Source organism: Serinus canaria, chromosome 6 (genome assembly GCF_022539315.1).
Source record: "Serinus canaria isolate serCan28SL12 chromosome 6, serCan2020, whole genome shotgun sequence".
In the NCBI taxonomy this organism is placed as follows: Eukaryota; Metazoa; Chordata; class Aves; order Passeriformes; family Fringillidae; genus Serinus; species Serinus canaria.
Genome location: NC_066320.1, coordinates 3,529,324 through 3,551,239, shown reverse-complemented (window position 1 = coordinate 3,551,239; position 21,916 = coordinate 3,529,324). Strand labels below are relative to the sequence as shown.

At 50.2% G+C, this 21,916-nt stretch overlaps 1 protein-coding gene across 1 annotated transcript in view; it reads left to right on the top strand.

Annotated features, from left to right (window-relative positions):
* The first annotated feature begins 10,073 nt into the window (after positions 1-10,073).
* Positions 10,074-21,916, top strand: part of PAPSS2 (3'-phosphoadenosine 5'-phosphosulfate synthase 2) — a 30,910-nt gene continuing 19,067 nt past the window's right edge. The window contains exon 1 of the mRNA XM_018911122.3: positions 10,074-10,174. Within this exon, the coding sequence (XP_018766667.1) occupies positions 10,154-10,174 (21 nt within the window). The 5' untranslated portion in view covers positions 10,074-10,153. The remainder of the gene's footprint in view (positions 10,175-21,916) is intronic.

Genomic DNA, 21,916 nt, shown 5'->3' with positions numbered 1-21,916 from the left:
TTATTTAGGGGTCAGAAAAGCTCTGCAGGCTTGTCCACATGAGTGACCTGTAGCTCTCAAATGCTTCCCTGGCTGTGGTAACAGATCCTGCACCTCTTACAGAAGCAGAAGGTGCCCAGGTGCTCTGGGAAACACTCCAGAAAGAGGATCCAGGTGGGATCAGGTTCAGTGTCCTTTAGCCTGGTGCCCTCTGGCTTTTGGTGGGATGTGGTGCCTTAAGAATAGGGACAGCAAACATTCCCCATCCACTCCTGAGTGTGGCTACAGGTTTTTTTGAGTTTAGGACAGTGGATTTGTGTTTAGCTTTATATATTTCTCTTAAATAGTTTCTATTCTACACAGCTCTCCTGGCTTTCCTAACCCAAAGACAGGATTCTGCCCCTGTGCTCAGGTGAGACCCCACCTGCAGAACTGGCCCAGCACAGGAGGGACCTGGAGCTGCTGGGGAGAGTCCAGGGGAGGCTCTGGGATGGAGCAGCTCTGCTGGGAGGAAAGGCTGGGAGAGCTGGGATTGTTCATATGGAGAGGAGAAGCTCTGGGGTGACCAAACTGTGGCTTGGCAGGGCCTGAAGGAGCTACAGGAAACATGGAGAGAGACTCTGTACAAGGGATGGAGGGACAGGACACAGGGAATGGCTTCCTACTGCCAGAGGGCAGGGATGGATGGGATATTGGGAATTAGGAATTGTTCCCTGGCAGGGTGGGCAGGCCCTGGCACAGGGTGCCCAGAGCAGCTGGGGCTGTCCCTGGATCCCTGGCAGTGCCCAAGGCCAGGCTGGACAGGGCTTGGAGCAGCCTGGGTCACTGGAAGGTGTCCCTGCCCATGGCAGGGGCTGGAATGGGATTTAAGGTCCATTCCAAAAAAAACCTTTCTGTGATTCCATGCCTTGCTTTGCAGTGGGATGAGGTGGATGCTGGAGCTCAGCTGGAGCTTTGGGAAGGTCCAGCTCCTCTCATCTGAGTCTCCTGCTAGACTGGAATTTCAGCCACATTTCCAGGAGCTGTGATTTGAAAACAGTGAGAGCTTCCAGCATTCTCAGCAGAGTTAGTTACCATATGCAAATGGTGAGGCTTGGCATGTGTTCTGGAGCAGCTCTGGTGATACTGATCTTGTTTCAGTGCTGTTTTCCTCAACACCAGCAATTCATCCCATTCCTTGGAGCACTTTTGTTGGGAGAGCAGTTAAACACTCGACCTCTTTGCATCACACTTGTGCTACTTGTGACTTTGATTTTCTTTACCCCGCATGGGAGGGGCTCTTCTTGCTTCTTTATTCCTTGTGCTGAAGTTATTCTTTTCTTCTCATTGCTACTTTGATTTTTGGCATGAGTTTACCCTGTGCCTATAAATACATTTCCTGGGCCACACTTGCACACACTGTTCAAGGTGAGGCTGTGCTGTTGACTTGAAAAGGAGTGAAATGATAATTCTTGTGAACTTTTCTAGGTTTTTTATTTCACACTTCCTCCACATAAAATAGCATCCCAAGATGTCCTCTGTGTATGATGTATTGCTCCTTCTTGCTATTATTGCTATTTTGCTGCTCTCTCATGGTTTTGGTTGCCTGAAAATACTTCTGAAAATTGGAACAACTTTCTAATATTTATGAATGTGCAATATCCTATATTTTCAAATGTTGGTTGTTTGAAATGAATCATTGGTTTGTTAGAATAAATATACAAATGATGAGGTTGAGGGAATATTTTCAAACAATCAGTTCTGTCCAAAGCATAGGGAGGTGGCTCTTGCTCCTCTGTGATCCCACCTTTGTGCTGGATCAGCCAGGACAGAGTTGGCTTTCTGGGCTACCAGGTCATGTCCAGCCTCTCATTTACCTATCAAATTAAAAAACCCAACCCCCTAAGCTCCAGTTCCTGGTTCCTGTGGCAGAAGGGAGATTTGAAGTGCTCAGGGCTTTGGTTTGCAGCCTGTAATGTTATACTCACCCTTTGTCTTCCTGTTGTGGCCTGACATAGTCATTGACCTGATCCCTCTGGAGAGGCCTCTGGCATCTCATTTCAGTCTTGGCTTTGCCAGATCTGATAAGTTGGTCCCTCTCCATCTCTCCTCCTCACCTGACTTATTTCATGTGTGTGCTGGCTTGTTTCACTTCACTTCTTTTGAACTTTAGTGACCACCATTGTGCTTGGTTTTCCAGATGAGGTCCAACAGCTCGCTGCTGGCAGAGATCTTCCTCCCTTTTTTTCTCAGGAAAGTTAATCATTAGGCCAGTGAGGTTTTTATATTTATTTGGTTGGTCAGGGGCTGTTTTCTGTGGCCCTAAGGAGGTTTCATGCCCTGGTTCCCATCTTCTGCTACAGAATTTTCTCACCAGATGCCACAGGTCATTTCTTGCATGTGGATTTGTATGGAACAAATTTCATTTTTTGCAGTATAAAGAGTGCTGCCAACCCTACCCTGCATTTCTCTGCCTGCATGCCTGCTGCTTTTATTATCCAGGATCTGCTTCCCTGGGGCCTCGTGCTCCCAGCCCTCTCAAGCATGAAGCATATGCAAAATCCTGCTGGGTCCTGGCCTTGCAGGAAAGCCTTTGGGCTTCAGATTTCATCTCCCATAATCCAGAATTATCAGGCTGTTCTTCAGGTCTCGTGGGCCTTGCTGTGGCAAAGAGCAGCACATCTTTCCTCTGCAGGAAATGCAGCTCTGCCCTCAACCCACCAGTGAGGATGTTGGGCTTTCCAGGGGTTGATTATCCCTTGGGATAATCAGGAGGTTTCCTGTGGCTATTAATTGTTCTGGTGTTGTGGGTCCCCAGGATGAGGTGAGAGATGAGAATTGACTCTTATGTTCTCAGAAGGCTGATTTATTATTTTATGATATTATATTATATTCAAAGAAAATTATATACTAAAACTATACTAAAGGAAGAGAAAGGAGCCATCAGAAGGCAGGAAAAGAATAAATAATAAAAACTTGTGACTGACCAGAGAGTCTGACACAGCTGATGGTGATTGGTCATTAAGTAAAAACAATTCACCTGGAACCAATGAAAGATGCACCTGTCGGTAAGCAACCTGCAAACCACATTCCAAGCAATCAGATAATTATTGTTTAAATCACTTTTCTAAGGCTTCTCAGGAGAAAAATCCTGGCAAAGGGATTTTTCAGAAAATATCAGTGACACTTTCCCCTTTGCCTTTCTTCTCCTGGGTTTGAGGTCAGGTGGGATGGATCCTCCAGTGCTCCCATGGAGCAAATCTCCCCTGTGTCCATCTGCATCCTTTCCAGGCAGAGCTGGGAGCAGATGCCACTCCGGGCATGCCAAGGCCTGACTGCCCTGTGCCCCCTGTCCCTGCTCAGGCAGGAAAGAGGTGGTGACTCAAGGAGGTTCTTGATAGGTTCAGGTTCTTTTTTTTCTTTTTCTTTTCCCCCAGGAGGTGCTGCATGTGTTGATCAGCCCAGCTTTGGGCACAGGGTTGGAGCTGGGTGTCAAAGCCAAATCTGGGGGTGTGCTTGGAGCTTCCAGCTGGATGAGGCAAGACAAGGAGCAGCAGAGGTTCATGTGACCTACTTGTTCAGCTCTCACACACAGCCTGCAGAGCAGAGACCTGGGCTGCAGGAGACAGCTCTGCTGGGAAATGAGGAATTGTTTCCATCCTGCACAGAAAGGGAGAGCTTTCAGGAGCTTTGAACTCTGTCATGCTTATTGGGCCACTTTGCCCAGAGCAGCTGTGGCTGCCCCTGGATCCCTGGAAGTGTCCAAGGCCAGGCTGGACAGGGCTTGGAGCAGCCTGGGACAGTGGAAGGTGTCCCTGCCATGGCAGGGGTGGCACTGGATGGGCTTTGAGGTGCCTCCAAATCAGTGCTTGAATAAAGCACCCAGCACCTGAATATCACCCTGATTTTTTTTTTTAGCTTATCACTTCTACCTGACTGGCTTTTCTATGACAAGGCTTCTCTGGATTATTCTAAAAATAGCAAAATTGAGTTTAGCAAACCAGAAGTTGTTTCCCTTCACATGGTTTTCCTGTGAGAAACCATGAGGAACTTGTGAGAAACCTTTTCTTAGCTGGTGGCAGCACACATCTGTCATGGTTGACAGCTTGCCTGGAAATCTGTGTGACAAACCCCACTGGGGAATGGCACAGGGGGGAATGTTCTACAATCCAGCAGTGTATTGCAGATCCTAAATCTGCTTCTGCACAGGAGTGAAAACAGGTGGGGACCATGGGGTTTTCCCTGTGCTGGCAAAGTGCTTGGTGCTCCTGCTCACACGTGTCTGGAGATGGAGGGAGTGACAGGTAGGAGCTGCTGTCACAGCTGGCTGCTTTGTCAAAGGATTAGGATGAAATTAGACTTCAAAATGTGATAGGAGCTGACTTCTCACCTGTCTGGGCTTGTCCAGCTCCAGCACTGCCTGGCCCTGGAGAGGCTGGGTTTTAAATTGGCCCTTTCTGAACTGATTGAGCTTCAGTCCCCACTGTCCTGGTGGCAGCTGTAGCCAGCCTGGTATCTCTGTAGATATCTTTGGCCTTTTTTTCTGCCAGCCTGCTTTTAGAAGAAGACATACATGGCTTCTAATCTGACTTCCTGAGTTTCCAGATTACTGTAGGGAAGTGAGTCTGAAAAAAATTCAGGAGCTGGGATTTTTATTCTGGTATTGTAAAACGAACAAGGTGTAGGGGTATGGGTCAAAGTCTGTGATAGGGATAAGAAATCACATAGGGCAAAGGCAACAGACCTGTACTAGATAATTACACTCAATAAATAAATATCTTTACTGCAATATGACACACAACAAAAGGATAAAAATCCTTGTTTTTCTTCCAAGCCAAGATACTTTAAAATCAATATTCCCTTCCTTGTAGACTGTTGTCCAGGCCCTGGTAGGGATATATATTTTAGATTTTATTTTATCTATTGGAGCTGTGGTGTGCAATCAGAAGGAGAGCATGAGGTTTGTCTGCATGTAGGAGCTGGGATTGCTCTGGGTTCTGTGGGACTGGCAAGGAAACCTGGAAGGCACCACAGGTTTATAGAGAGGCAAAGGGAAAATTGAAATATTAATTTTAAAAAAATAAATTAGGGGACTGAGAAAAATCAAGTTTACAGATCTGGTTGGCAGAAGCTGATGCCCAGCCATTGCCCTGCCCAGGAGGCACAACTTCTTCCCTGGGCAGTGCCCAGCCTGAGCAGATTGCCCACAGAGCCTGGGGGCTCTCCTCCCTGGGGCTGGGGCACAGCTGGGTGCACACAGTGCTGTGCCCTGGGCTCTGCCATGGCCCTGCTCCAGCAGGGAGGGGACACCAGGTGCCCGCTCAGCTCCTGCAGCCTCGGTCAGTCTGGCATCCTTTGCTGAGCAGTGCTTGGAGAACAGGACACGTTTGTCCCTCCCCTAAAAATGAAAGTGACAGAAGAAGCTGTGAGATTGATTAATTTGCATTTTTACCATTTCCCTCATGATTATTTGGTCTGTGTGGGATGCCATCCCCAAGGCTGGACCAGTTGCACTGGGATCCTTCAGAGCTGTCAGTGCAGCCCAGAGGCTGTGTGGGAAAGCAAGGAGTGGATGTGTCACTGGGGCATTAAAAACCTGGCCTGGGCTGTTTAAAGTCAGCTCTACAGCACTATGAGAAGACCCAGGTAGGTGCAGGGCTTGTTCCTGCCTTGGGCTCCTCTCTCCCATTGTGAAATCCTGGCAAACTGGTTTGGAACTCTGTTTTTGGCCGTAGCAGTCCCCAACAGCAGTGGGTGTTGCCAGTGCTGGAGGCTTCAGTGGCTTATTTCTTGTCACTTCTGGAGCTCTTGTTCTTCCAACCAGCTTTCTGAAAGTTGGGGGTGATCCTGTGTGTTTGAATTATGGAACAAGGAAAGGAAAAACATTTCCTGTTCTCATTCAAGTCCTGATTGCTGATTCCAGGAGGTAATGCACTAAGCTGGGATCTCTGGTGCTTCCAGCAATCTGTGCTTGGCTTTCTTAGCTCATTTCTGATTTGACATTTCACAAGTGAGGCTTTAGGGCTGCAGATCCACCCTTGACTTATGCACAGAATTCAACCCCCTTTGTGCAAAGGGTGAAAGGTGAGGTGGATAAGCTGGAAGTGCTTGTTGGGGCAGTTTGGTATCTCTGCAGGCTGATGCCAGAGGAGTTACGTGTGTTCATTTCGGGAATACTCAGATTTCAAAGGTACCTCATGCACTGGGGACAGGATGAACAGAATTTGTCCCACTCCCAGTGACTGCAGGATGCAGCTTCCCCTGGCACTTTGGCAAAACAAAGCCAGAGAATCTGAGAAGAAATGGTGCTGAAGGCAGCAACCTTGTCTCCATCACCTGAAAAACTAAGCAAGGCACTTGTGGAAACCCAGGGCACTGGGAATATTTCTCTGTCTGCCCTGGGGTGCCCTGACCCCTCAGGAGAGCACTGACTTTGACCCTCATCCATGGAGAAAGTTTCCTGGACTTCAAGATAGACTGGAACCCACAAAAGTGTGAAATAGATCATAGAGAGCAGTGTGGGTGTGTCACTGGGTGAGAAATTGAGGGTTTGGGATTTTTAGTGTGTTGTGGATGGAAGCAGGATGGAGGGCACAGGGTGTCATCCTGGGTTTTTTCCTCATGCTGCTTCTTCTTCCTTCTTCTCCATGGGTTTGGGTGGCATTTTGTAATTGGGCAGAAAAGTCCCCACTGAGGCTCTGTGGGATCAGTTATTGGGGTAAAAGGGAAAATAATCCAGGTGTCAGCTCTTCATTAGACAGTTTAGTCTTAAAAGACCTTGTACCAAGAGATTGTTGGGCATTTGGTGCCTTCTAATGAAAATCTGCCAAACTCACAGCAGTGAGGCTGTTTTACTGATAAGAAATAATAAACACCTGAGTCTGAACATGAATTACTGTCTCAAGTGCCTTCAATCCAGACCCAGAGAAACCAAAAACTGGGACCCCCATAGGCACTGAACCTTGATCTGCATGTTCCCTGTGCTAGGAAAGCAAATTATCAAGAGCAGAGGCAGCAGCAGTGTGGAGTAGCTTGAGTGCAGGGAGCAGTGGGAGTGCTTTTCCACCCAGCAGTCATCAAATGAGGGAATTCCTGCAAGGATTTCAGAGCATAGCTGTGCAACTTCAGAGACAGTGACCTCCCCCTGGATCTTCCCTGTGGGAGAGCTCTGCCAGGCATGGCTCTTTCCTTCCATGGCACTGCCCAGAGGCTGCAGCACTTCTGGGGCTGATAGCTCAGGGCAGAAGGGATGTGGCCTCTTCATCTCCACCTTGTAGGTGGCAGAAGGTGTTGGTGAAGCTGTCCCACTGCTCATGGCCAGCTTGGGAATGCTGACCTGAGTGTTGGTGCTTTGGGGCAATTCCTTGGGTTGTGCTGGGACAGGAATTTGGGCTAAGAAGGTGCTTTGGAATGGGGAAGATGGATGGAGCAAATGCCTCACAAGCAGCTGCTTGCTGGGCCTGTTAGGGGGAGTTATATTTAGGTTCTGCTCTCTGTTAGTGTTAACAGCTTGCACAATGGGCTCCTGAGAGCTCTTTCTCTAGGGATTTATTGTTTCTTTGAGATCAGGGTGTCAGGGCAGAACAGACGTTGCAAGAAAATGCTGAATCCCAGTGTACAAGGGCAGCTCACAAGGGCATGACTTCATTTTGTCCTTCCCAGTAAGGAGAGGAGTCCCAGTTTACTCCTGTAAGTAGAGTGAGAATCACCACAAATAAAAATCTTCCCTGTAATCATAAAATAACTGAATGGTATGAGTTAAAAGGGATCTTAAAGCTCATCCTATTCCACCCCTGTGCCATGGCAGGGACACCTTCCACCATTCCAGGCTGCTCCAAGCCCCATGCAGCCTGGCCTTGGGCACTGCCAGGGATCCAGGGGCAGCCCCTGCCTGCTTTGCTGGGATGCTGCTGCTTTCCCTGGCTGTGTGAGGCTGAAGCTCTTGTTCAGTAGCCCAAGAAGTTCTTTGGTGAAAATTGAGAGTCACTAATTTGTTTGTCTCTTGAGGTAAGCAACTAGATTTTTTTTTCTTTCTTGCTTGCTTAGTTTCTGATTGTTTCATCAGTTATTTCCTTGAAAAGCCCCACACAAATTAAAACTTGTGACAATATCCAAATCTGTTTCATTATTATAGCTTAATGTAATGAAAGTTCATGCAATTCTTTCCATTGTGCTTGGGAAAAATAAGTGAAAAATAGGTGAAAAACCCTTGGATCTCTTATGCACAAAATATTTGCTAGAATTCTCGGGAAGGTTATGAGCAGTCAGTTTAATTCCTAGAAGGGAACTAACTTTGATGAAGTTAGAAGTGAAGAATGATGCAACAAATGGAGATGATGTTGACTAATTTTCTGTCTCACTGATAGGTATCTAGGGGAAACATGGGGGTGTTACATGCTCTGGATGCTAATTTTTCTGTTACATTGTAAACACTAGTTTTCTGTCTTTTCCCCTTTTCTTTCTACAGCTCTCTTTTAATAAAAAAAAAAGTTTGCCTTCAAAAATGCCCTCTCTAGAGCCAGTTGTGTGTCAGGCCAGGGTGGTTTAGATGGTCTGTTGTTATAGAAGCCCCTCTTTGTGCCTCTCCTTCTTCACAATCCCCTTTGTGCTGCTCCTTGTTCTTCAGTAAATGTGTTTCCCTGCTGGCCTTGGTCTGTTGGGCACCTTTTCCACCCTTCTGCTTTCCTGAAGGCTCAGAAAGGCAAGGTAATTCACAAAGATGGGAATTTCAAGTGTGCCAGAATGGACTTTTCCACTGGATATTGTATTCAGCCTTCTTTCCCTCTTCTTCCAACCTTGCTGTGTTGTTTCTCTGGCAGAAATTTAAGCTGCCCTTAATTGAGAAAAACAATATGAGGAAAAGCAAGGAATGAGTGATGCTCAAAAGCAACCCTGGTATTATTTAGCTGAGTTAATCCTGAATGTAATGCCATGGGTTTAACTGGAATTACACTGGGGATTAGTTCAGCTGATAGCTGATCACACTCTAATAGCTGCCTGGCATTGGGAATTGGTTGAGCAGGTGCTGCTGCCTCCTTCCAGCCCCATTCCTTCACGTCCCTGTTTTCCCACAGTGTTCTTCCTGCAGCAAGATCTCATTTGGGGAACCCCATTTATCCCTTCACTGCTCCCTTGGGCTTTCCCATTTTCTGTTTCAAGAGTTCATCAGGAGAACGGGGAGCATTGCAAAATCCCAACACGTTTTTCCTTTTCCTTCAAGGGGCTCAGTCAGGGCATCAAGGATTTTAAACTCTGCTGGAAGGAAGGGCAGAGATGAAACAGGAATATTTTATGGACTGCTGGTGATCATGTGCTGAAGAGATAAAGTAGGCCCAGCATGCTGGACCTGGAGGGAGCTTTGCTCTTGCAGGCACGAGGAGAAGTGAGGTATCTCCTCCTAGAGGAGAGGCAGAACAGTTGGCACAGCCATCCTTGTGGCCCTGGGATGGATCCATGGATGGGTAAGGAGCAGGAGGCGGTGGTCCAGGAGGACAAATGCCATGCTGGATGGCACCGTTCACCCCAGGTGGAGAATTACCCACCCACCAGGATCTTCCTTTCTGTGTCCCTGACTCACGGGCCATCCCAGGGTTGTACTGCGGTTTCTCTCCACCAGGGCATTGCTTCTCCTTTCCTCTGTTTCAGCAGAGTTCAGGGACCTGAGCTTTTCCAGCAGTGGGAAACCGAGGATTTGGGGCAGAGCTGTCAGTCACGGCGTTTCTCTCCCCTCACCTGCTGCCCTTTGTTTGCTGGGAGTCTCCTCTATGTTTCCTCTCAACTTTTTCTGTATTTTTCCCAAACCCTGAGGGACCAACCTCCAGCACCGCTTGTTTTAAACATCACTTTTATCATCACCCTCCTCCTCGGGAGCTGCTTTTTCGCCCGGCAGCGTTGTGTGGGCCGTTCCTCCTCCCTCTCCTCTCCCCGACCGCAGCAGCAGAGCCCCAAGCGCTTCATTCCAGGGCACTTCTCCCCAGTCACGCTGCCGGAGCTCACCGGGCGCTCTCCGCCCGCTCCTCCGGGGGCTGAGGGCCGCGCTCCCCGGCCCGCAGCGCCCTGCCCGGTTCCCCCGGGGGCCGGGCCGGAGGAGGCGGTGGCGGAGGCGGGCACAGGGCGAGAGGGGCCGGCCCTGGGCCGCGCTACGTGTCCCGCAGCCCTTATAGCACCGGCCGGCCCGGCCCGCCGCGGCAGCACCATGGCGAGCCGAGAGCACACGGTAGGGACGCGCCGGGGAGCGGGCGGCGGGCGGTCCCTGCGGGTCCCTCTCTCTGTCCCGCGTTGGGATTCCCAGGCAGCGGCAGTCCCGGCACCGCTGGGGAGTTTGCCAGCCCATCCATCACTCGGGGCGGCGGGATGGATGGATGGTTGCGCTGGCCGAGCATCCTCCGCTGGCGCTCGGCTGCATCCCGCACCTGTCCCGCTGTGCCGGAGGTCCGGGCAGCTCCTGCTTCGCTCGTGGCTTTTTGGGTGTCCCCGGTCCCGGTGGCAGGCTGGGGAAGGAGCTGGCGAGGCGCTCACCGCCGCCGTCAGGCTCTCAGCAGCGCTTTAGAAGACGCGCGGCAAAGCCAAGGAATCATAGCCAGGGCACGGCTCGGTCAGGAATTCGAATTGCAAATCACAGCCATTGCAGGCACACATCGCGTTCCGCTTGCCAGCCGCCCTCCCCTACTCCTTGGGGCTGGGATGGGAGCTCTGGGTCCCTCTGGCTGTCTGTGCGTTTTCCAGGTTTTAAATCAGAACCAGAAGAAATCTTGACGTAAGTCTTTGGGGCTGCTTTCTGCTGGTTGATTTGATTTTTTTAGTTTTTTTTTTTTAAGTTTGCCATAAACTTTTCCGATGGATTTGATGCATTTTGGACACAGTGGTAATCTGTCCGAGGAGGAATGCACCCAAACCCACAAGGAACAAAGCGAGCCTGTGCAGCGGGGCGTTCTTGGAAACGCAAAAACCTGTGGTTTAGGGATTATTTCAGGCAGGGGAGGTGCGAGCCGTGAGCTGTGTATGGGAGTTCTGTTCATTGCTGGGACAGGAGAGAGGTATTGCTGAACTTCCAGAATAATCCCTCTCCTTTGCCTCCACCCTGGGCTGGAAAAATGACCTTTATAAGGGAGTTTGTGGCTGACCTTTGTGCCGTGGCTGTCAAAACAGATGCTATCAGCTTGACAGTTGTAGGCGGATTTTTGTGTGCTTATCTGCCAGGTGTCCGATGGAGAGAGAAAAGGAGTGATTTCGCTAATTACAAGAGCTCTGGGGAGTGATGGTGAAACAGAGATGTCACATTAGCGATCTTCCTGTCCCTTGCCAGGAAGATGGGGTTGCACAGAGTGTAAAGGAAGTTCTCTCTCCAAACTGCAACCTCAGCAGCTTCTTGGTTTCAGCCATCTCCAGTTTATATCAGAGGCCTGGAAAAGGAATTTCACTTTCTTCAGGGTCCTTTGACCTTATTTTGGTGCCCACAGACCATTTGTCATGACGCTTTTTGTAGCTGCAGCAGCCAGAGGTGTTCCATTTTAAAAAGAAGACACAATAGTTTATCCTGTTGAGATCTCTATTGATAGAGCAGTAGGATCATCCTTCTGCTGCCCCTTCTTATTCCCCATTCTTCATTCTCCTTATTACCCCTAAAAATTCTTGTTGCTACTAAAACCTCAGTTTTATCACGGTTTCTTTGTCCCACAGACTGGGTTTTGTGAGGCTGGATGTTACCAGCTTTGTTCACCAGCTGAGGGGATGTCAGAGCTGGGTTCTGCAGGTGATGTTGATCAGCTGTCAGTTTTGGAAAGGCACAGCAGTGCCAGCTGTTGTGAGCTGGACCACTGTGTTATTTGGAAATGAAATAACTAGAAGCCCAGGATTTAAATCCTAAATTCAGCCTGAATAATGTTCTCTGGAGATAGAATCTGGTTTGGGGATGCTTCAATTGCACACCTATTTATTAATTGTTAATATGGTAAGGTGTAAAGAAGAAAACTGGGTTGTTTTTTTTTTTTTGCTTCTGTATGTGTTGTCCTTAAAAATGATCATGGCACCTTAATTCTGCCTTGTGTGAGGAGCAGAGTCTTGGTGTGCAGGAATCTCTCTTTGGCTGGTTAACATGGAAACACTTTGTGCTCTCTTCATTTCTGCTCAAGACACTGCAAAAGGCATGAAATTCTCTACGTGCCAGGCAGTGCCCTCCTGTTCCCAGCCCTCACTGACAGAAAGCATTTATTCCTGGCCACTTTCAGGACTGACTTTTTGGACAGTCCTGTAATGATGACTTTACAGCCTCAATGTCCCTCCTGTGTGCCTCAGTGGCAAACCCTGCTCTCTCTCAGGAGCAAGCACATGGTGAGGGGAGTGCAGTGAGGGAGGTGCAGCTGTGGGCCTGCCCTTGTTCATTGTGTGGGCTCTTGCACAGCGTGGCTTTCAGGGCTCAGGGCTTCTTTGAGCTCTGTGCGAAGAGCAGCTCCTTCTCCCCACACCTGCGGTGCCGCCGGTATTTCCGCAGCTCTCTCCCCGTGCCTGCCGAGCCAGCAGCGTTTTCCTGACGGCCAGGAGGACACAGATGGTGCACTGTGCTCCAGGGAAGCTTGCCACGGAGCCCAGAGCCACAGCCCTGCCCTGGCAGGGTCACTGCCTGCGTGGCTTCGTGTCCCCAGGGCTCTGTGCGAAGTGCAGCTCAGCCCATCTCACGGGATGGAGGCGTTGGGAGTCCTGCCCCCTGCCAGTGAAGTTTCTCTTCGGGCACCCTTGAAGGTGCTTGGGGAGAATGAGAGCCCAGCACTGAAACTTCTGCCCACTGAGAGCCCACTTCTGCCTTTTTCAGAAGTGTTCCAGCTTTGTCAGCTGCCTGGTGTGGCACAGCATCTCCAGGAATCTGGCTGGTATGGCATCCCTGGCTGGCAGTGGGATGTGCTGCCGCAGCCCGGCAGGTCGCAGAACTGGAACTTCTGCTGGTTCACTTGTGTTTGTGCAGGGCTTATGTGCAAATGATGTGGGCTTATTTAAATTTATTTAAAGGCAAGCAACAAACCCACAAGATCAAATCAACCCTGAGGAAAGAGGTTTCGTTCCTGTGCCTAAAAATTACTCTAAAAAATGGAGCTGCAGGGCAGAGTTCAGATGGACTGAGTGATACCCCAGGCAGAGCAGGAACAAATGTACATCTCCATCAATTTAATTGCCAAGCAACATGAAAGAAAAAGCTTATTAAAACACCCCAAAGTGTGCATTCATCACTCTCACACTTTACTCTTAACTGTTGCCTTGAAAGTAAAGAGCAAAACAACTTGAAAGATGTTTATTTTCAAAGCAGTCCTGAGTAGCTCATTGCAGTGACACTGCCTGGGGGACAGGGCAGCACAGCCATGATTTCATGGAGTTAGCATGGCTTGCTCTGCACTGAGTCACTCCATAAAGTGAGTTTTCTCAAACTCATGTTTTACCCAGCGAGTCACAAGCTGCTTGTTCTTCCAGCATGATTTATCTTGTGGAACACAGTGCCCAGCTCATTGCACCGTGACATCCAGAGGTGATTGTTTCCCAGCTGCTCATTGCATGCTTGGGATTTCCTGGTTTATTTCCTATTACTTGGTTTGCTTTCTATCTCTTTTCTTCAAAGACCATGGAAAGGTGAGGTGATGAGCTTCTGTTGCTTTGTTAATTATAACTTTCTCCCCTTTCTTTCCCATTTCTTCACTATTAGAAAGTTCCCTTTCCAGTCTCTTGCTCTTTCATTCACTTGGTCTGCCAGTGTGCCAGACCAGTGGTTAATAAGCACACTCTGCTCTGTAAGAGCAGGCACGTTCAGTTTGGGGGATTTCAGGGAAAAAAAGCCAGGAAAAGTTGCAGATTCTTAAATATGAATGCCTTCTCCTTTCGGTGCTTGAGCCCTCCAGGGGCTGGGGAATTAAATAACCATCTTGGTGTGGTCTGAGCACCTCTGCTGGTGGTGGTTGGAGTGGTGCTGCCATCCCTCACTACCCAGACATGTGCACTGCAGCTGCAGCTTAGATTTAGGCCAGGGAGATTTTGTTTTTCTGGAGGGTTTTCAAGACAAACACTGGCATATTTGCCTTTTTTTTTTTTCTTTTTTATTTTTAATTATTATTATTTGAACTGGGCTGATGTTGATCCTGGAGGGTGCCTTTAGAAATGACAAGCCCTTGCCTATCTGAAACCAGGTGTTTTAGAGAAACTCAGAGCTGTAGGTGCTCCCAAAAGATAAAGGGCACGCAGAGCCTGTGTGAATGCTTGAACTTGTACTTTGGTCACACTTTGCTTCTCAAAAATCCATTAAGAAAAAGGCTGTGTAATGCAGGCTGCCATTTATGAATTTGCTGCTATCATGAGCGGGGTGTCACAGCTGAAGGCAGTGAGAAATAGCTCCTTAATGGGTTCACAGCTTAATCATTTCCAAGTGAAAATTTACACAGAGTGTATCATTAACAAAAGGAGGGATGCAAGGAAGCCCTGCCTGTGCGTCATGCCACGGGATGCTGGGAGGTTGGGACTTGCCTGTGGGGCTGGTAGTTCCTTGCTGGCTCTGCCTCCTGTCCCTCCCAGAGTGGTCTTTGCTCACAGCTTGGCTCGGTTACAGCTCCATGTGTCAAATGCTTTGTCTGCTGGGTGGGTGCCAAAGTGTGTTTGGGAGAGCAAAGCTTGAGGAAGGAGTTGTTTTACACGGATTTGATTTGATTTTCTGTCAGCTGCAGCACTTGGTGGCTTGTTGAGATGAGCTTTTTCTGTGCATTGCTGGAAAACAACCATCTGCACCTACATTCCCAAGACTTTCTGACCTGGAGGTCTTCGTGGCCTCCCTGGCAGAACAAAATGTTTTCTTCTATATCAAACTGTATTTTAGCTTCCCACTGTGGTGCAAAAAGTGTGCTTGGGTGGGAGGTCAGCATTCAGGCCTGCCCAGCCCTTCTGATGGGAAGATCATTAGGCTGTGTTGCCAGTGAGCGTGGGAAGAGGGGGAAAAAGTCATTTTAGAGGAGGGTTTTTTTGCAGGGGGTTCTGAGCTGGGCATGATGAGCACCCCCAGCCATGGCTGGGGCAGCTCACTGCATCCCTGGAAATGCTCACTGCATCTCTGGAAAGCTGATCTGAGACCCTGGGGGTGGGTGTGAGGGGTGTGGAGCTCTCAGAGGTGCAGAGGAGCTGCTCTTCAAACAGAGGTCATTTTCATGTCTTGAATATTGTGGGAGCTAAAGTTCATCTGCTGCTGGTCTTGTTCACCACTACCCTTCTGGGGTTGTAAAAGTGGGGGTGATGCCGCCCTCTGAGAGATGCTGGGAGTTTGCAAGAACTTTTGAGGTGCCAATTAACAACAATAATCTCCAAGGAAAATGTGGAAGTGTCCTTGGGCCAGCCTGTGAGCAGCGTGGAATGACCAAGGGCTGTGCCTACTCCTGCTTTAGAGAGGGGTGGGGGAAATGCTGAGCAGCCACTCGTTCAGGAAGGGTCCAACATCCTTGGAGCTGACTCAGGCCAGGCTCTAGGTAACCCTGTGTGCACTCACACATTAAAAACCCATCTTGCAGCTCGTAGGGCTCAGATGCACAGGGAGATGGGGCAAGAAAACTTCATCCTCCTGATCCTCAACTTGCACTTGTCTCCTGCAGCTAGAGCAGCACATTCAGTGGTGCAGCAGTGAAAACAGCCTTGTCTCCATCCAGCAGGAATTCTGAGGGGACTGAGGAGGTGCTGAGTGAGGGGGAGATCTGGCCTTGTCTCCCATTCCCACTGCCAGCCAGGAAAGAGTTGATGGCTGGGACACCAGTGTATTGTCCCCTTTTCCACTGATTTACAACCTGAGATATCAGAGGCTGTGCCTTTCCTCCTGATAGTCCTTGATGAACTTTCCTTCCATGAATTCTTCATCATGGTTTTTTCCAGCCTAGTGAACTTTTGGCCCTCCAGGCAAAGTTCCCCCATTTAACCGTGTCCTGTGTGGTGCTTCTGGCCCAGCTCCCCTGAGCTCCTTCCTGCTGCTGCTTTTGCACTTTGAAAACCCTAAAAAAGGAGCTGAGATGGACAGAGGTGTCCTGTGGCCTGCTGGTGACCACTGACCCCAGCCTGAGGCACGGAGAGGCACCGTGTGCCACACACTGGGAGCTCACCAGCCTGGACTGGAGTCCAGCTTTTCCCTTTCTTCAGGCTGCCACCAGGTCCTGCAGAGGAGAAGCCTCACAGAAGAATGAGTTCTTTTAAAGAATCCCAGGGTTCCTGAGGCTGGAAAATCCCTGCCAGCCCATGGAGTGCCAGCTGTGCCCAGTGCCCACCTTGTGCCCAGCCCAGAGCACTGAGTGCCACCTCCAGCCCTTGCTGGGACACCTCCAGGGATGGGCACTGCAAAGCTCCCTGGGCAGCCCCTGCCAAGGCCTGAGCACCCTTTCCATGCAGAAATTCCTGCTGCTGTCCAAGCTGAGCCTCCCCTGGCCCAGCCTGAGCCCCTTTCCCCTTGTCCTGTCCCTGTTCCCTGGCAGCACAGCCCGACCCCCCCTGGCTGTCCCCTCCTGGCAGGGAGTTGTGCAGAGCCACAAGGTCCCCCCTGAGCCTCCTTTGCTCCAGGCTCAGCCCCTTTCCCAGCTCCCTCAGCCCCTCCTGGGGCTCCAGCCCCTTCCCCAGCTCCCTTCCCTGCCCTGGAATCAGAAATAGATGCATTTTAAAACCTGATGGAGCTGCTGGAAACACAGATCCTCTGTAGCTCCTGCTGCTTGTGAAACCCCTGGAGCTTCTCTAAAGACAGAGGATTTCTTTCCTGAGAGGGATATGCTGGGCATGGTAAAAGGGGGTATTTTATCCCCTTTTCATTGAGACTTGTTCTCAGGTTTAGGGTGCCTGTCCTGCCACAGCAGGAGGTGGGACATGTACAGTGCCATATTTACCATAGAGAACCACAACCCACAAATTAAATTCTTGAATCTCCTATTTAGGGAGGGAAAAAAAAATTATTTACATGTGGATACAATTCCTCCCTGGAAATCTTTTTGATACTGAAGTTAATGTGTAGTCAGAATCTGTACCTTTGCCCTCTTTTCCCCTTGCTCCTGCAATCTGAGGGACTGATACTCAGTTTCCCATTTCTGTAGCCTGATCTTTTTCTCCAGGAGAAGGCAGAGAAGCAGGGCCTTGTGATCTGGGTGGTTTTCCTGGCAGGCATCAAACCAAGGCAAGTTCTTCTGCAATGTCAAACCCACTGTTTGCAAAAGGGGCAGGGGCCCACCTGCCCAGGTGGGTTCAGCTGGGGGAGATCACTCAGCAGAGCTGCTCTGAATATTAAACTTTGGGCCACCATGGAGGGGTTTCGTGTTTAAATTGTTCTTTTTGAGAAAATGCTTTGTTTGTTAAATATTTGTTGTCCCTGCAGCTGTCCCTTGAGGTTTCAGGAATGAAAACGGGGAGATTTGTTTTTCTAACATCTGTCCTGGCCTTACAAGTCTATCCCAAAAATGTAGGAGCACAGGATGAGTCACTGGCTTTTCTGCATCGAGGAAATGAGAGTAGTGACATCACTTCATTCCAAGATAAGGAAAGGCCTGAGCTGGGAGCCCTCAGAGAGGCAGATTTCAGTCCCCAGCTGCTGATTTGGACTCACAGTGTAGAAATCAGCATCTGATTTGGGGAGTTACTGGAACATGAGCCTGATTTTGTTGATCTTCTTCTCTTTTTTTGTGTGCCAGTATTGTATAAAACTTGATTGTGACAACCCAAGCTGTGTGAATTTATGCCAAGAGAAAAAATATTTGAGCTGCCATCAGCAAATAAGGTCTCGCTAGGAGCTCAGAAATTCTTGTGGCTTAAGAAAACACAGCTTCAGCTGAACAGCAGCTTGAAAATCTTGTGTTGGTGAGGTTTGGCATCTGCAGCTGCCTGTCTCCAGGCTGAAAGGCTGCTTGTTTTGGGGCACTGGGATGGCTCTGCTGCTCTCCTTGAGGTTTTGTGTGCTACGTTCCTGGCAGGGCCCTGGGGGCGATGCCAAAGGAGCAGGCAGAGAGTGCCAAGCAGAGCTGAGCCTGAGCTCTGGGTTTTACTCAGAGCACAGGCTGCAGAAAAGGATCCAGTCCAGCATCCTGCCTGGAACTGGCAGGGCTGGCAGCCCCTCAGCCCCAGCAGGGCTGGGGGGACACAGCAGTGTCACTGCCCAGCTCAGCCTGGAGAGAAAACACAGGTCCTGTCACCTCCAGGGAAAGGAGGCTCAGCCCCTGGGCAGGGAACAAGGGGACAACAGAGGGGAGCAGGAAGGTGGTGGCACAGTGGGGACACCAGGGAGGTGATGGCACAGCAGGGACACCAGGGAGGTGGTGGCACAGCAGGGACACCAGTATGGGAGCAGGAAGGTGGTGGCACAGTGGGGACACCAGCATAGGAGCAGGGAGGTGGTGGCACAGCAGGGACACCAGGAAGGTGGTGGCAGAGCAGGGACACCAGTATGGGAGCAGGAATGTGATGGCACAGTGGGGACACCAGCATGGGAGCAGGAAGGTGGTGGCACAGTAGACACCAGGGAGGTGGTGGCACCAGCAGGGACACTAGCACAGGAGCAGGATGGTGGTGGCACAGCAGGGTCACTGGGAAGGTGGTGGCACCAGCAGGGACACTAGCATAGGAGCAGGAAGGTGGTGGCACAGTGGGGACACCAGCACAGGAGCAGGAAGGTGGTGGCACAGTAGGACACCAGGGAGGTGGTGGCACCAGCAGGGACACTAGCATAGGAGCAGGAAGGTGGTGGCACAGTGGGGACACCAGGGAGGTGGTGGCACCAGCAGGGACACTAGCATAGGAGCAGGAAGGTGGTGGCACAGTGGGGACACCAGGGAGGTGGTGGCACCAGCAGGGACACTAGCATAGGAGCAGAAGGTGGTGGCACAGTAGGACACCAGGGAGGTGGTGGCACAGTGGGGACACCAGCACAGGAGCAGGAAGGTGGTGGCACAGTGGGGACACCAGGAAGGTGGTGGCACAGTGGGGACACCAGGAAGATGGTGGCACAGTGGGGACACCAGCATAGGAGCAGGAAGGTGGTGGCAGAGCAGGGACACCAGCATGGGAGCAGGGAGGCAGTGGCACAATGGGGACACCAGGGAGATGGTGGCACAGTGGGGACACCAGCATGGGGGCAGTGGGGAAGTGGTGGGCAGTACAAAAGATGCTTGCAAGGTTCCCACTTCCCCTTCTGGGCCTGCATCCTGAGGGGTTAAAGAGGCAGAATTCCCTCCTTGCTGGGGTTTTCCCTTGGGAAAGAATGGGGCTGGGTTTGAAGCATTTTCTGCCTTAGAGCAGTAAATGAATATCTGGGGAAAGTCCATAGGGTTTGGGTTACAGGAGCTGAGCTGGAGTGTGAGAGATGCCAAGGTTTCTCCATTGTTCTTCATGTGATTGTAATCAAATCTCTGCTCCCACAGACAAAACCCCTGTTTTCCCTCTCTTCCTCCTTTTCTTTGGAGTATCAGTTTTGCTCTTCTTCAGCAAATGACTCTTTTACAGAAGGTTTTCCCCTCTGGCTGCTCATGGATACAGTATCACCCTTTTGCCACAGCAGCCCTGGTAAAAGAAAATAATTTTTAAAGGAAAATTTTGATAAATGTAATTTTTATACATCAAATTCAACTGGTAGGAACAAATACTTTAATTTTTTTTTTTTTCAGTATGCTGGCAGGAGTTGGGAGGGTTTTTTAAATGATAGAGTAGCTCACTCTCCTGAGGCTTAGGGAAGTGTTTGACTTAAAACTCAGAATCACGGAATCTCCTGGGCTGGAGGGGACCCACAAGGATCTTCAAGTCCTGTTCCTGACCCTGCACAGGACACCCCATTAATCCCTCCCTGTGCTTGATCCCACTGCTTGCCTGTGAGAGTGAAGGCTTGCTTGACCATTCCATCATTTTAAAAGCCCCTTCTACTATTTGCAAACAGGATCAGCTGCAAACAGTTCAAAAGCCTCTGTTTTTATTTAGCTCTAATTTTTCCTTCCTGCAGACATGTCCAGGCTGCGGTACCGAAATAGGGCGTGTGTGAAACGCTTGACTGGAGAAAAAAATGATTCATATTCCTGGTGCTGTGAGCTTGCCCTGTAAATCAAAAGGCAGCTGGGGGAGTCCTGACCCTGCCCTGGCTGTTGGGTCAGGGTTTCCCTGGGGCTCTGAGTGCTGCCAGCTGGATGCTGGTGCTGAGTGAGCGCGGTGCTGCTCAGCCTCGCCGTGATTTCAGGAGTGAGAAATGAAATCCCTCTCCAGAGCAGGTTGCTGCTGCAGCCTGCCATGAGCTGCAGCTCCTGGACAGCTTCCAGAGCCGTGTCTGTGCCAGCTGCAGCAGGCAGGGTTGAATTGAGGGCACCATAAGGACATGGGCTTGGATCTGATGGGCCAGCGTGGCTTTCTGGTGCCTCATCTCCTTCTGCAGCATCACAGAGCTCTGCCTTCTCTGGGTGGCTGGGCAGGGGTGTTGTGTGCACTCAGGGGATCTCTCAGATGTCCTGCTCAGCTCCCATCTTTCCTTCATTTCCACCCCTCAGCTGTGGAACGTGGCACTTGCAGGTGGTTCTGGCCTTGCTCCCACTCGTGATGCAGCCATGGAGATGCTGGTTGAAGAACTGGGGATGTGGAGGCAGGAGGAGGTGCTGCCCTAAGGACCAGAGTTTATACTGGAATTCCTACTGAGAGATGGCAAATAATCCATGCAATTTGTTGGGACAGCCCTAAACCCAAAAGGGCAACAGAGCTGGGGAGGGGTTCTGATGAGGAGCAGCTCAGGGAGCTGGGAAAGGGGCTCAGCCTGGAGCAAAGGAGGCTCAGGAGAGAACTTCTGGCTCTGCACAACTCCCTGCCAGGAGGGGGAAGAGCCTGCAGGGCTTGGGCTGTGCTCCCAGGGAACAGGGACAGGAGGAGAGAAAACAGCCCCAGGTTGTGCCAGGGGAGGCTTAGATTGGATATTAGGAAACTTTTTTGTGAAAAAGGCTGTAGAACATTGGAATGGGCTGCTCAGGGAAGTGGTGAAATCACCATCCCTGGAAGTGTTCAAAAACCATGTGGATGTGGCCCTTGAGGACATGTTTAGTGGTGAGCACAGTGGTGGTGCTGAGTTGATTGTTGGTCTTGATGATCTTAAAGGTCTTTCCCAGCCTTAACACCTCCATAAGTCTAGAATTATAAAGTCTGGTGCATTTTCTATTGAAAGTGCAGTGGTTCTGCTCCCAGCAAGCATCAGTGATGTCTGGGAGAGGCCCCACAGACCTCATGCTTTTAACTGTCAGATGAGAGCAGAAGATGCTGCCTGATAAGATCTCCTTGAGTTGTCACACATAATTTCTGTGGGCAAGCACAGCTACTCCTTTCCAGGGCCAATTACCTCAGGAGGAGCTGAGGTCACTCTTTGGGATGCTGTGAATTGAGCAATGGTGGCTCTCAGAGCAGAGGACACTGGTGGTTCCTAAATTCCAGCAAGACTCTCCTCTCTCAGAGGTCACATCTCAGGAGAAGCCTCCTGCCTCTGGCTGCACCCTGCTTTCACACAGCAGGGCAGCATCCTGGGGAAAGCTTCTTCCCTTTGGAAACTGAGCCAAGAGACCCTTGACAGGCAGCTCAGTCAAGCCTGATCCTAAAGACAGCCAAGATCTTGGTGTCCCCCTGTTTGCCAGCCTCATGGAAGGGTTCAGTAGGAGGTGAGGCCAAGAACAGGGTTTGGTTTCTTGGTCTGCTGCAGCCTCAGCCCAAGGTTTGGAGCGACGTGTTTGTTTTTTTCTCATTTCCTGGATGAGGTAAGGCAGGGTGGGCTGAGCACTGAGCTCATCCACACAGGGCCAAACAGCAGATTTCCAAGGAGTGGGGAGAGTGTGGCAGTGTCATCTTTAACCATCTGTCTGGCTGGGGATGCACAGCCCTTCTTTGGAGATGCTGCTGGGATGTTTATTGCCTTGTTTGGAGCTGAATTATAAGTCAGAAGTTCCTCTCCCAAACCTCATTTCCTTGATCCAGA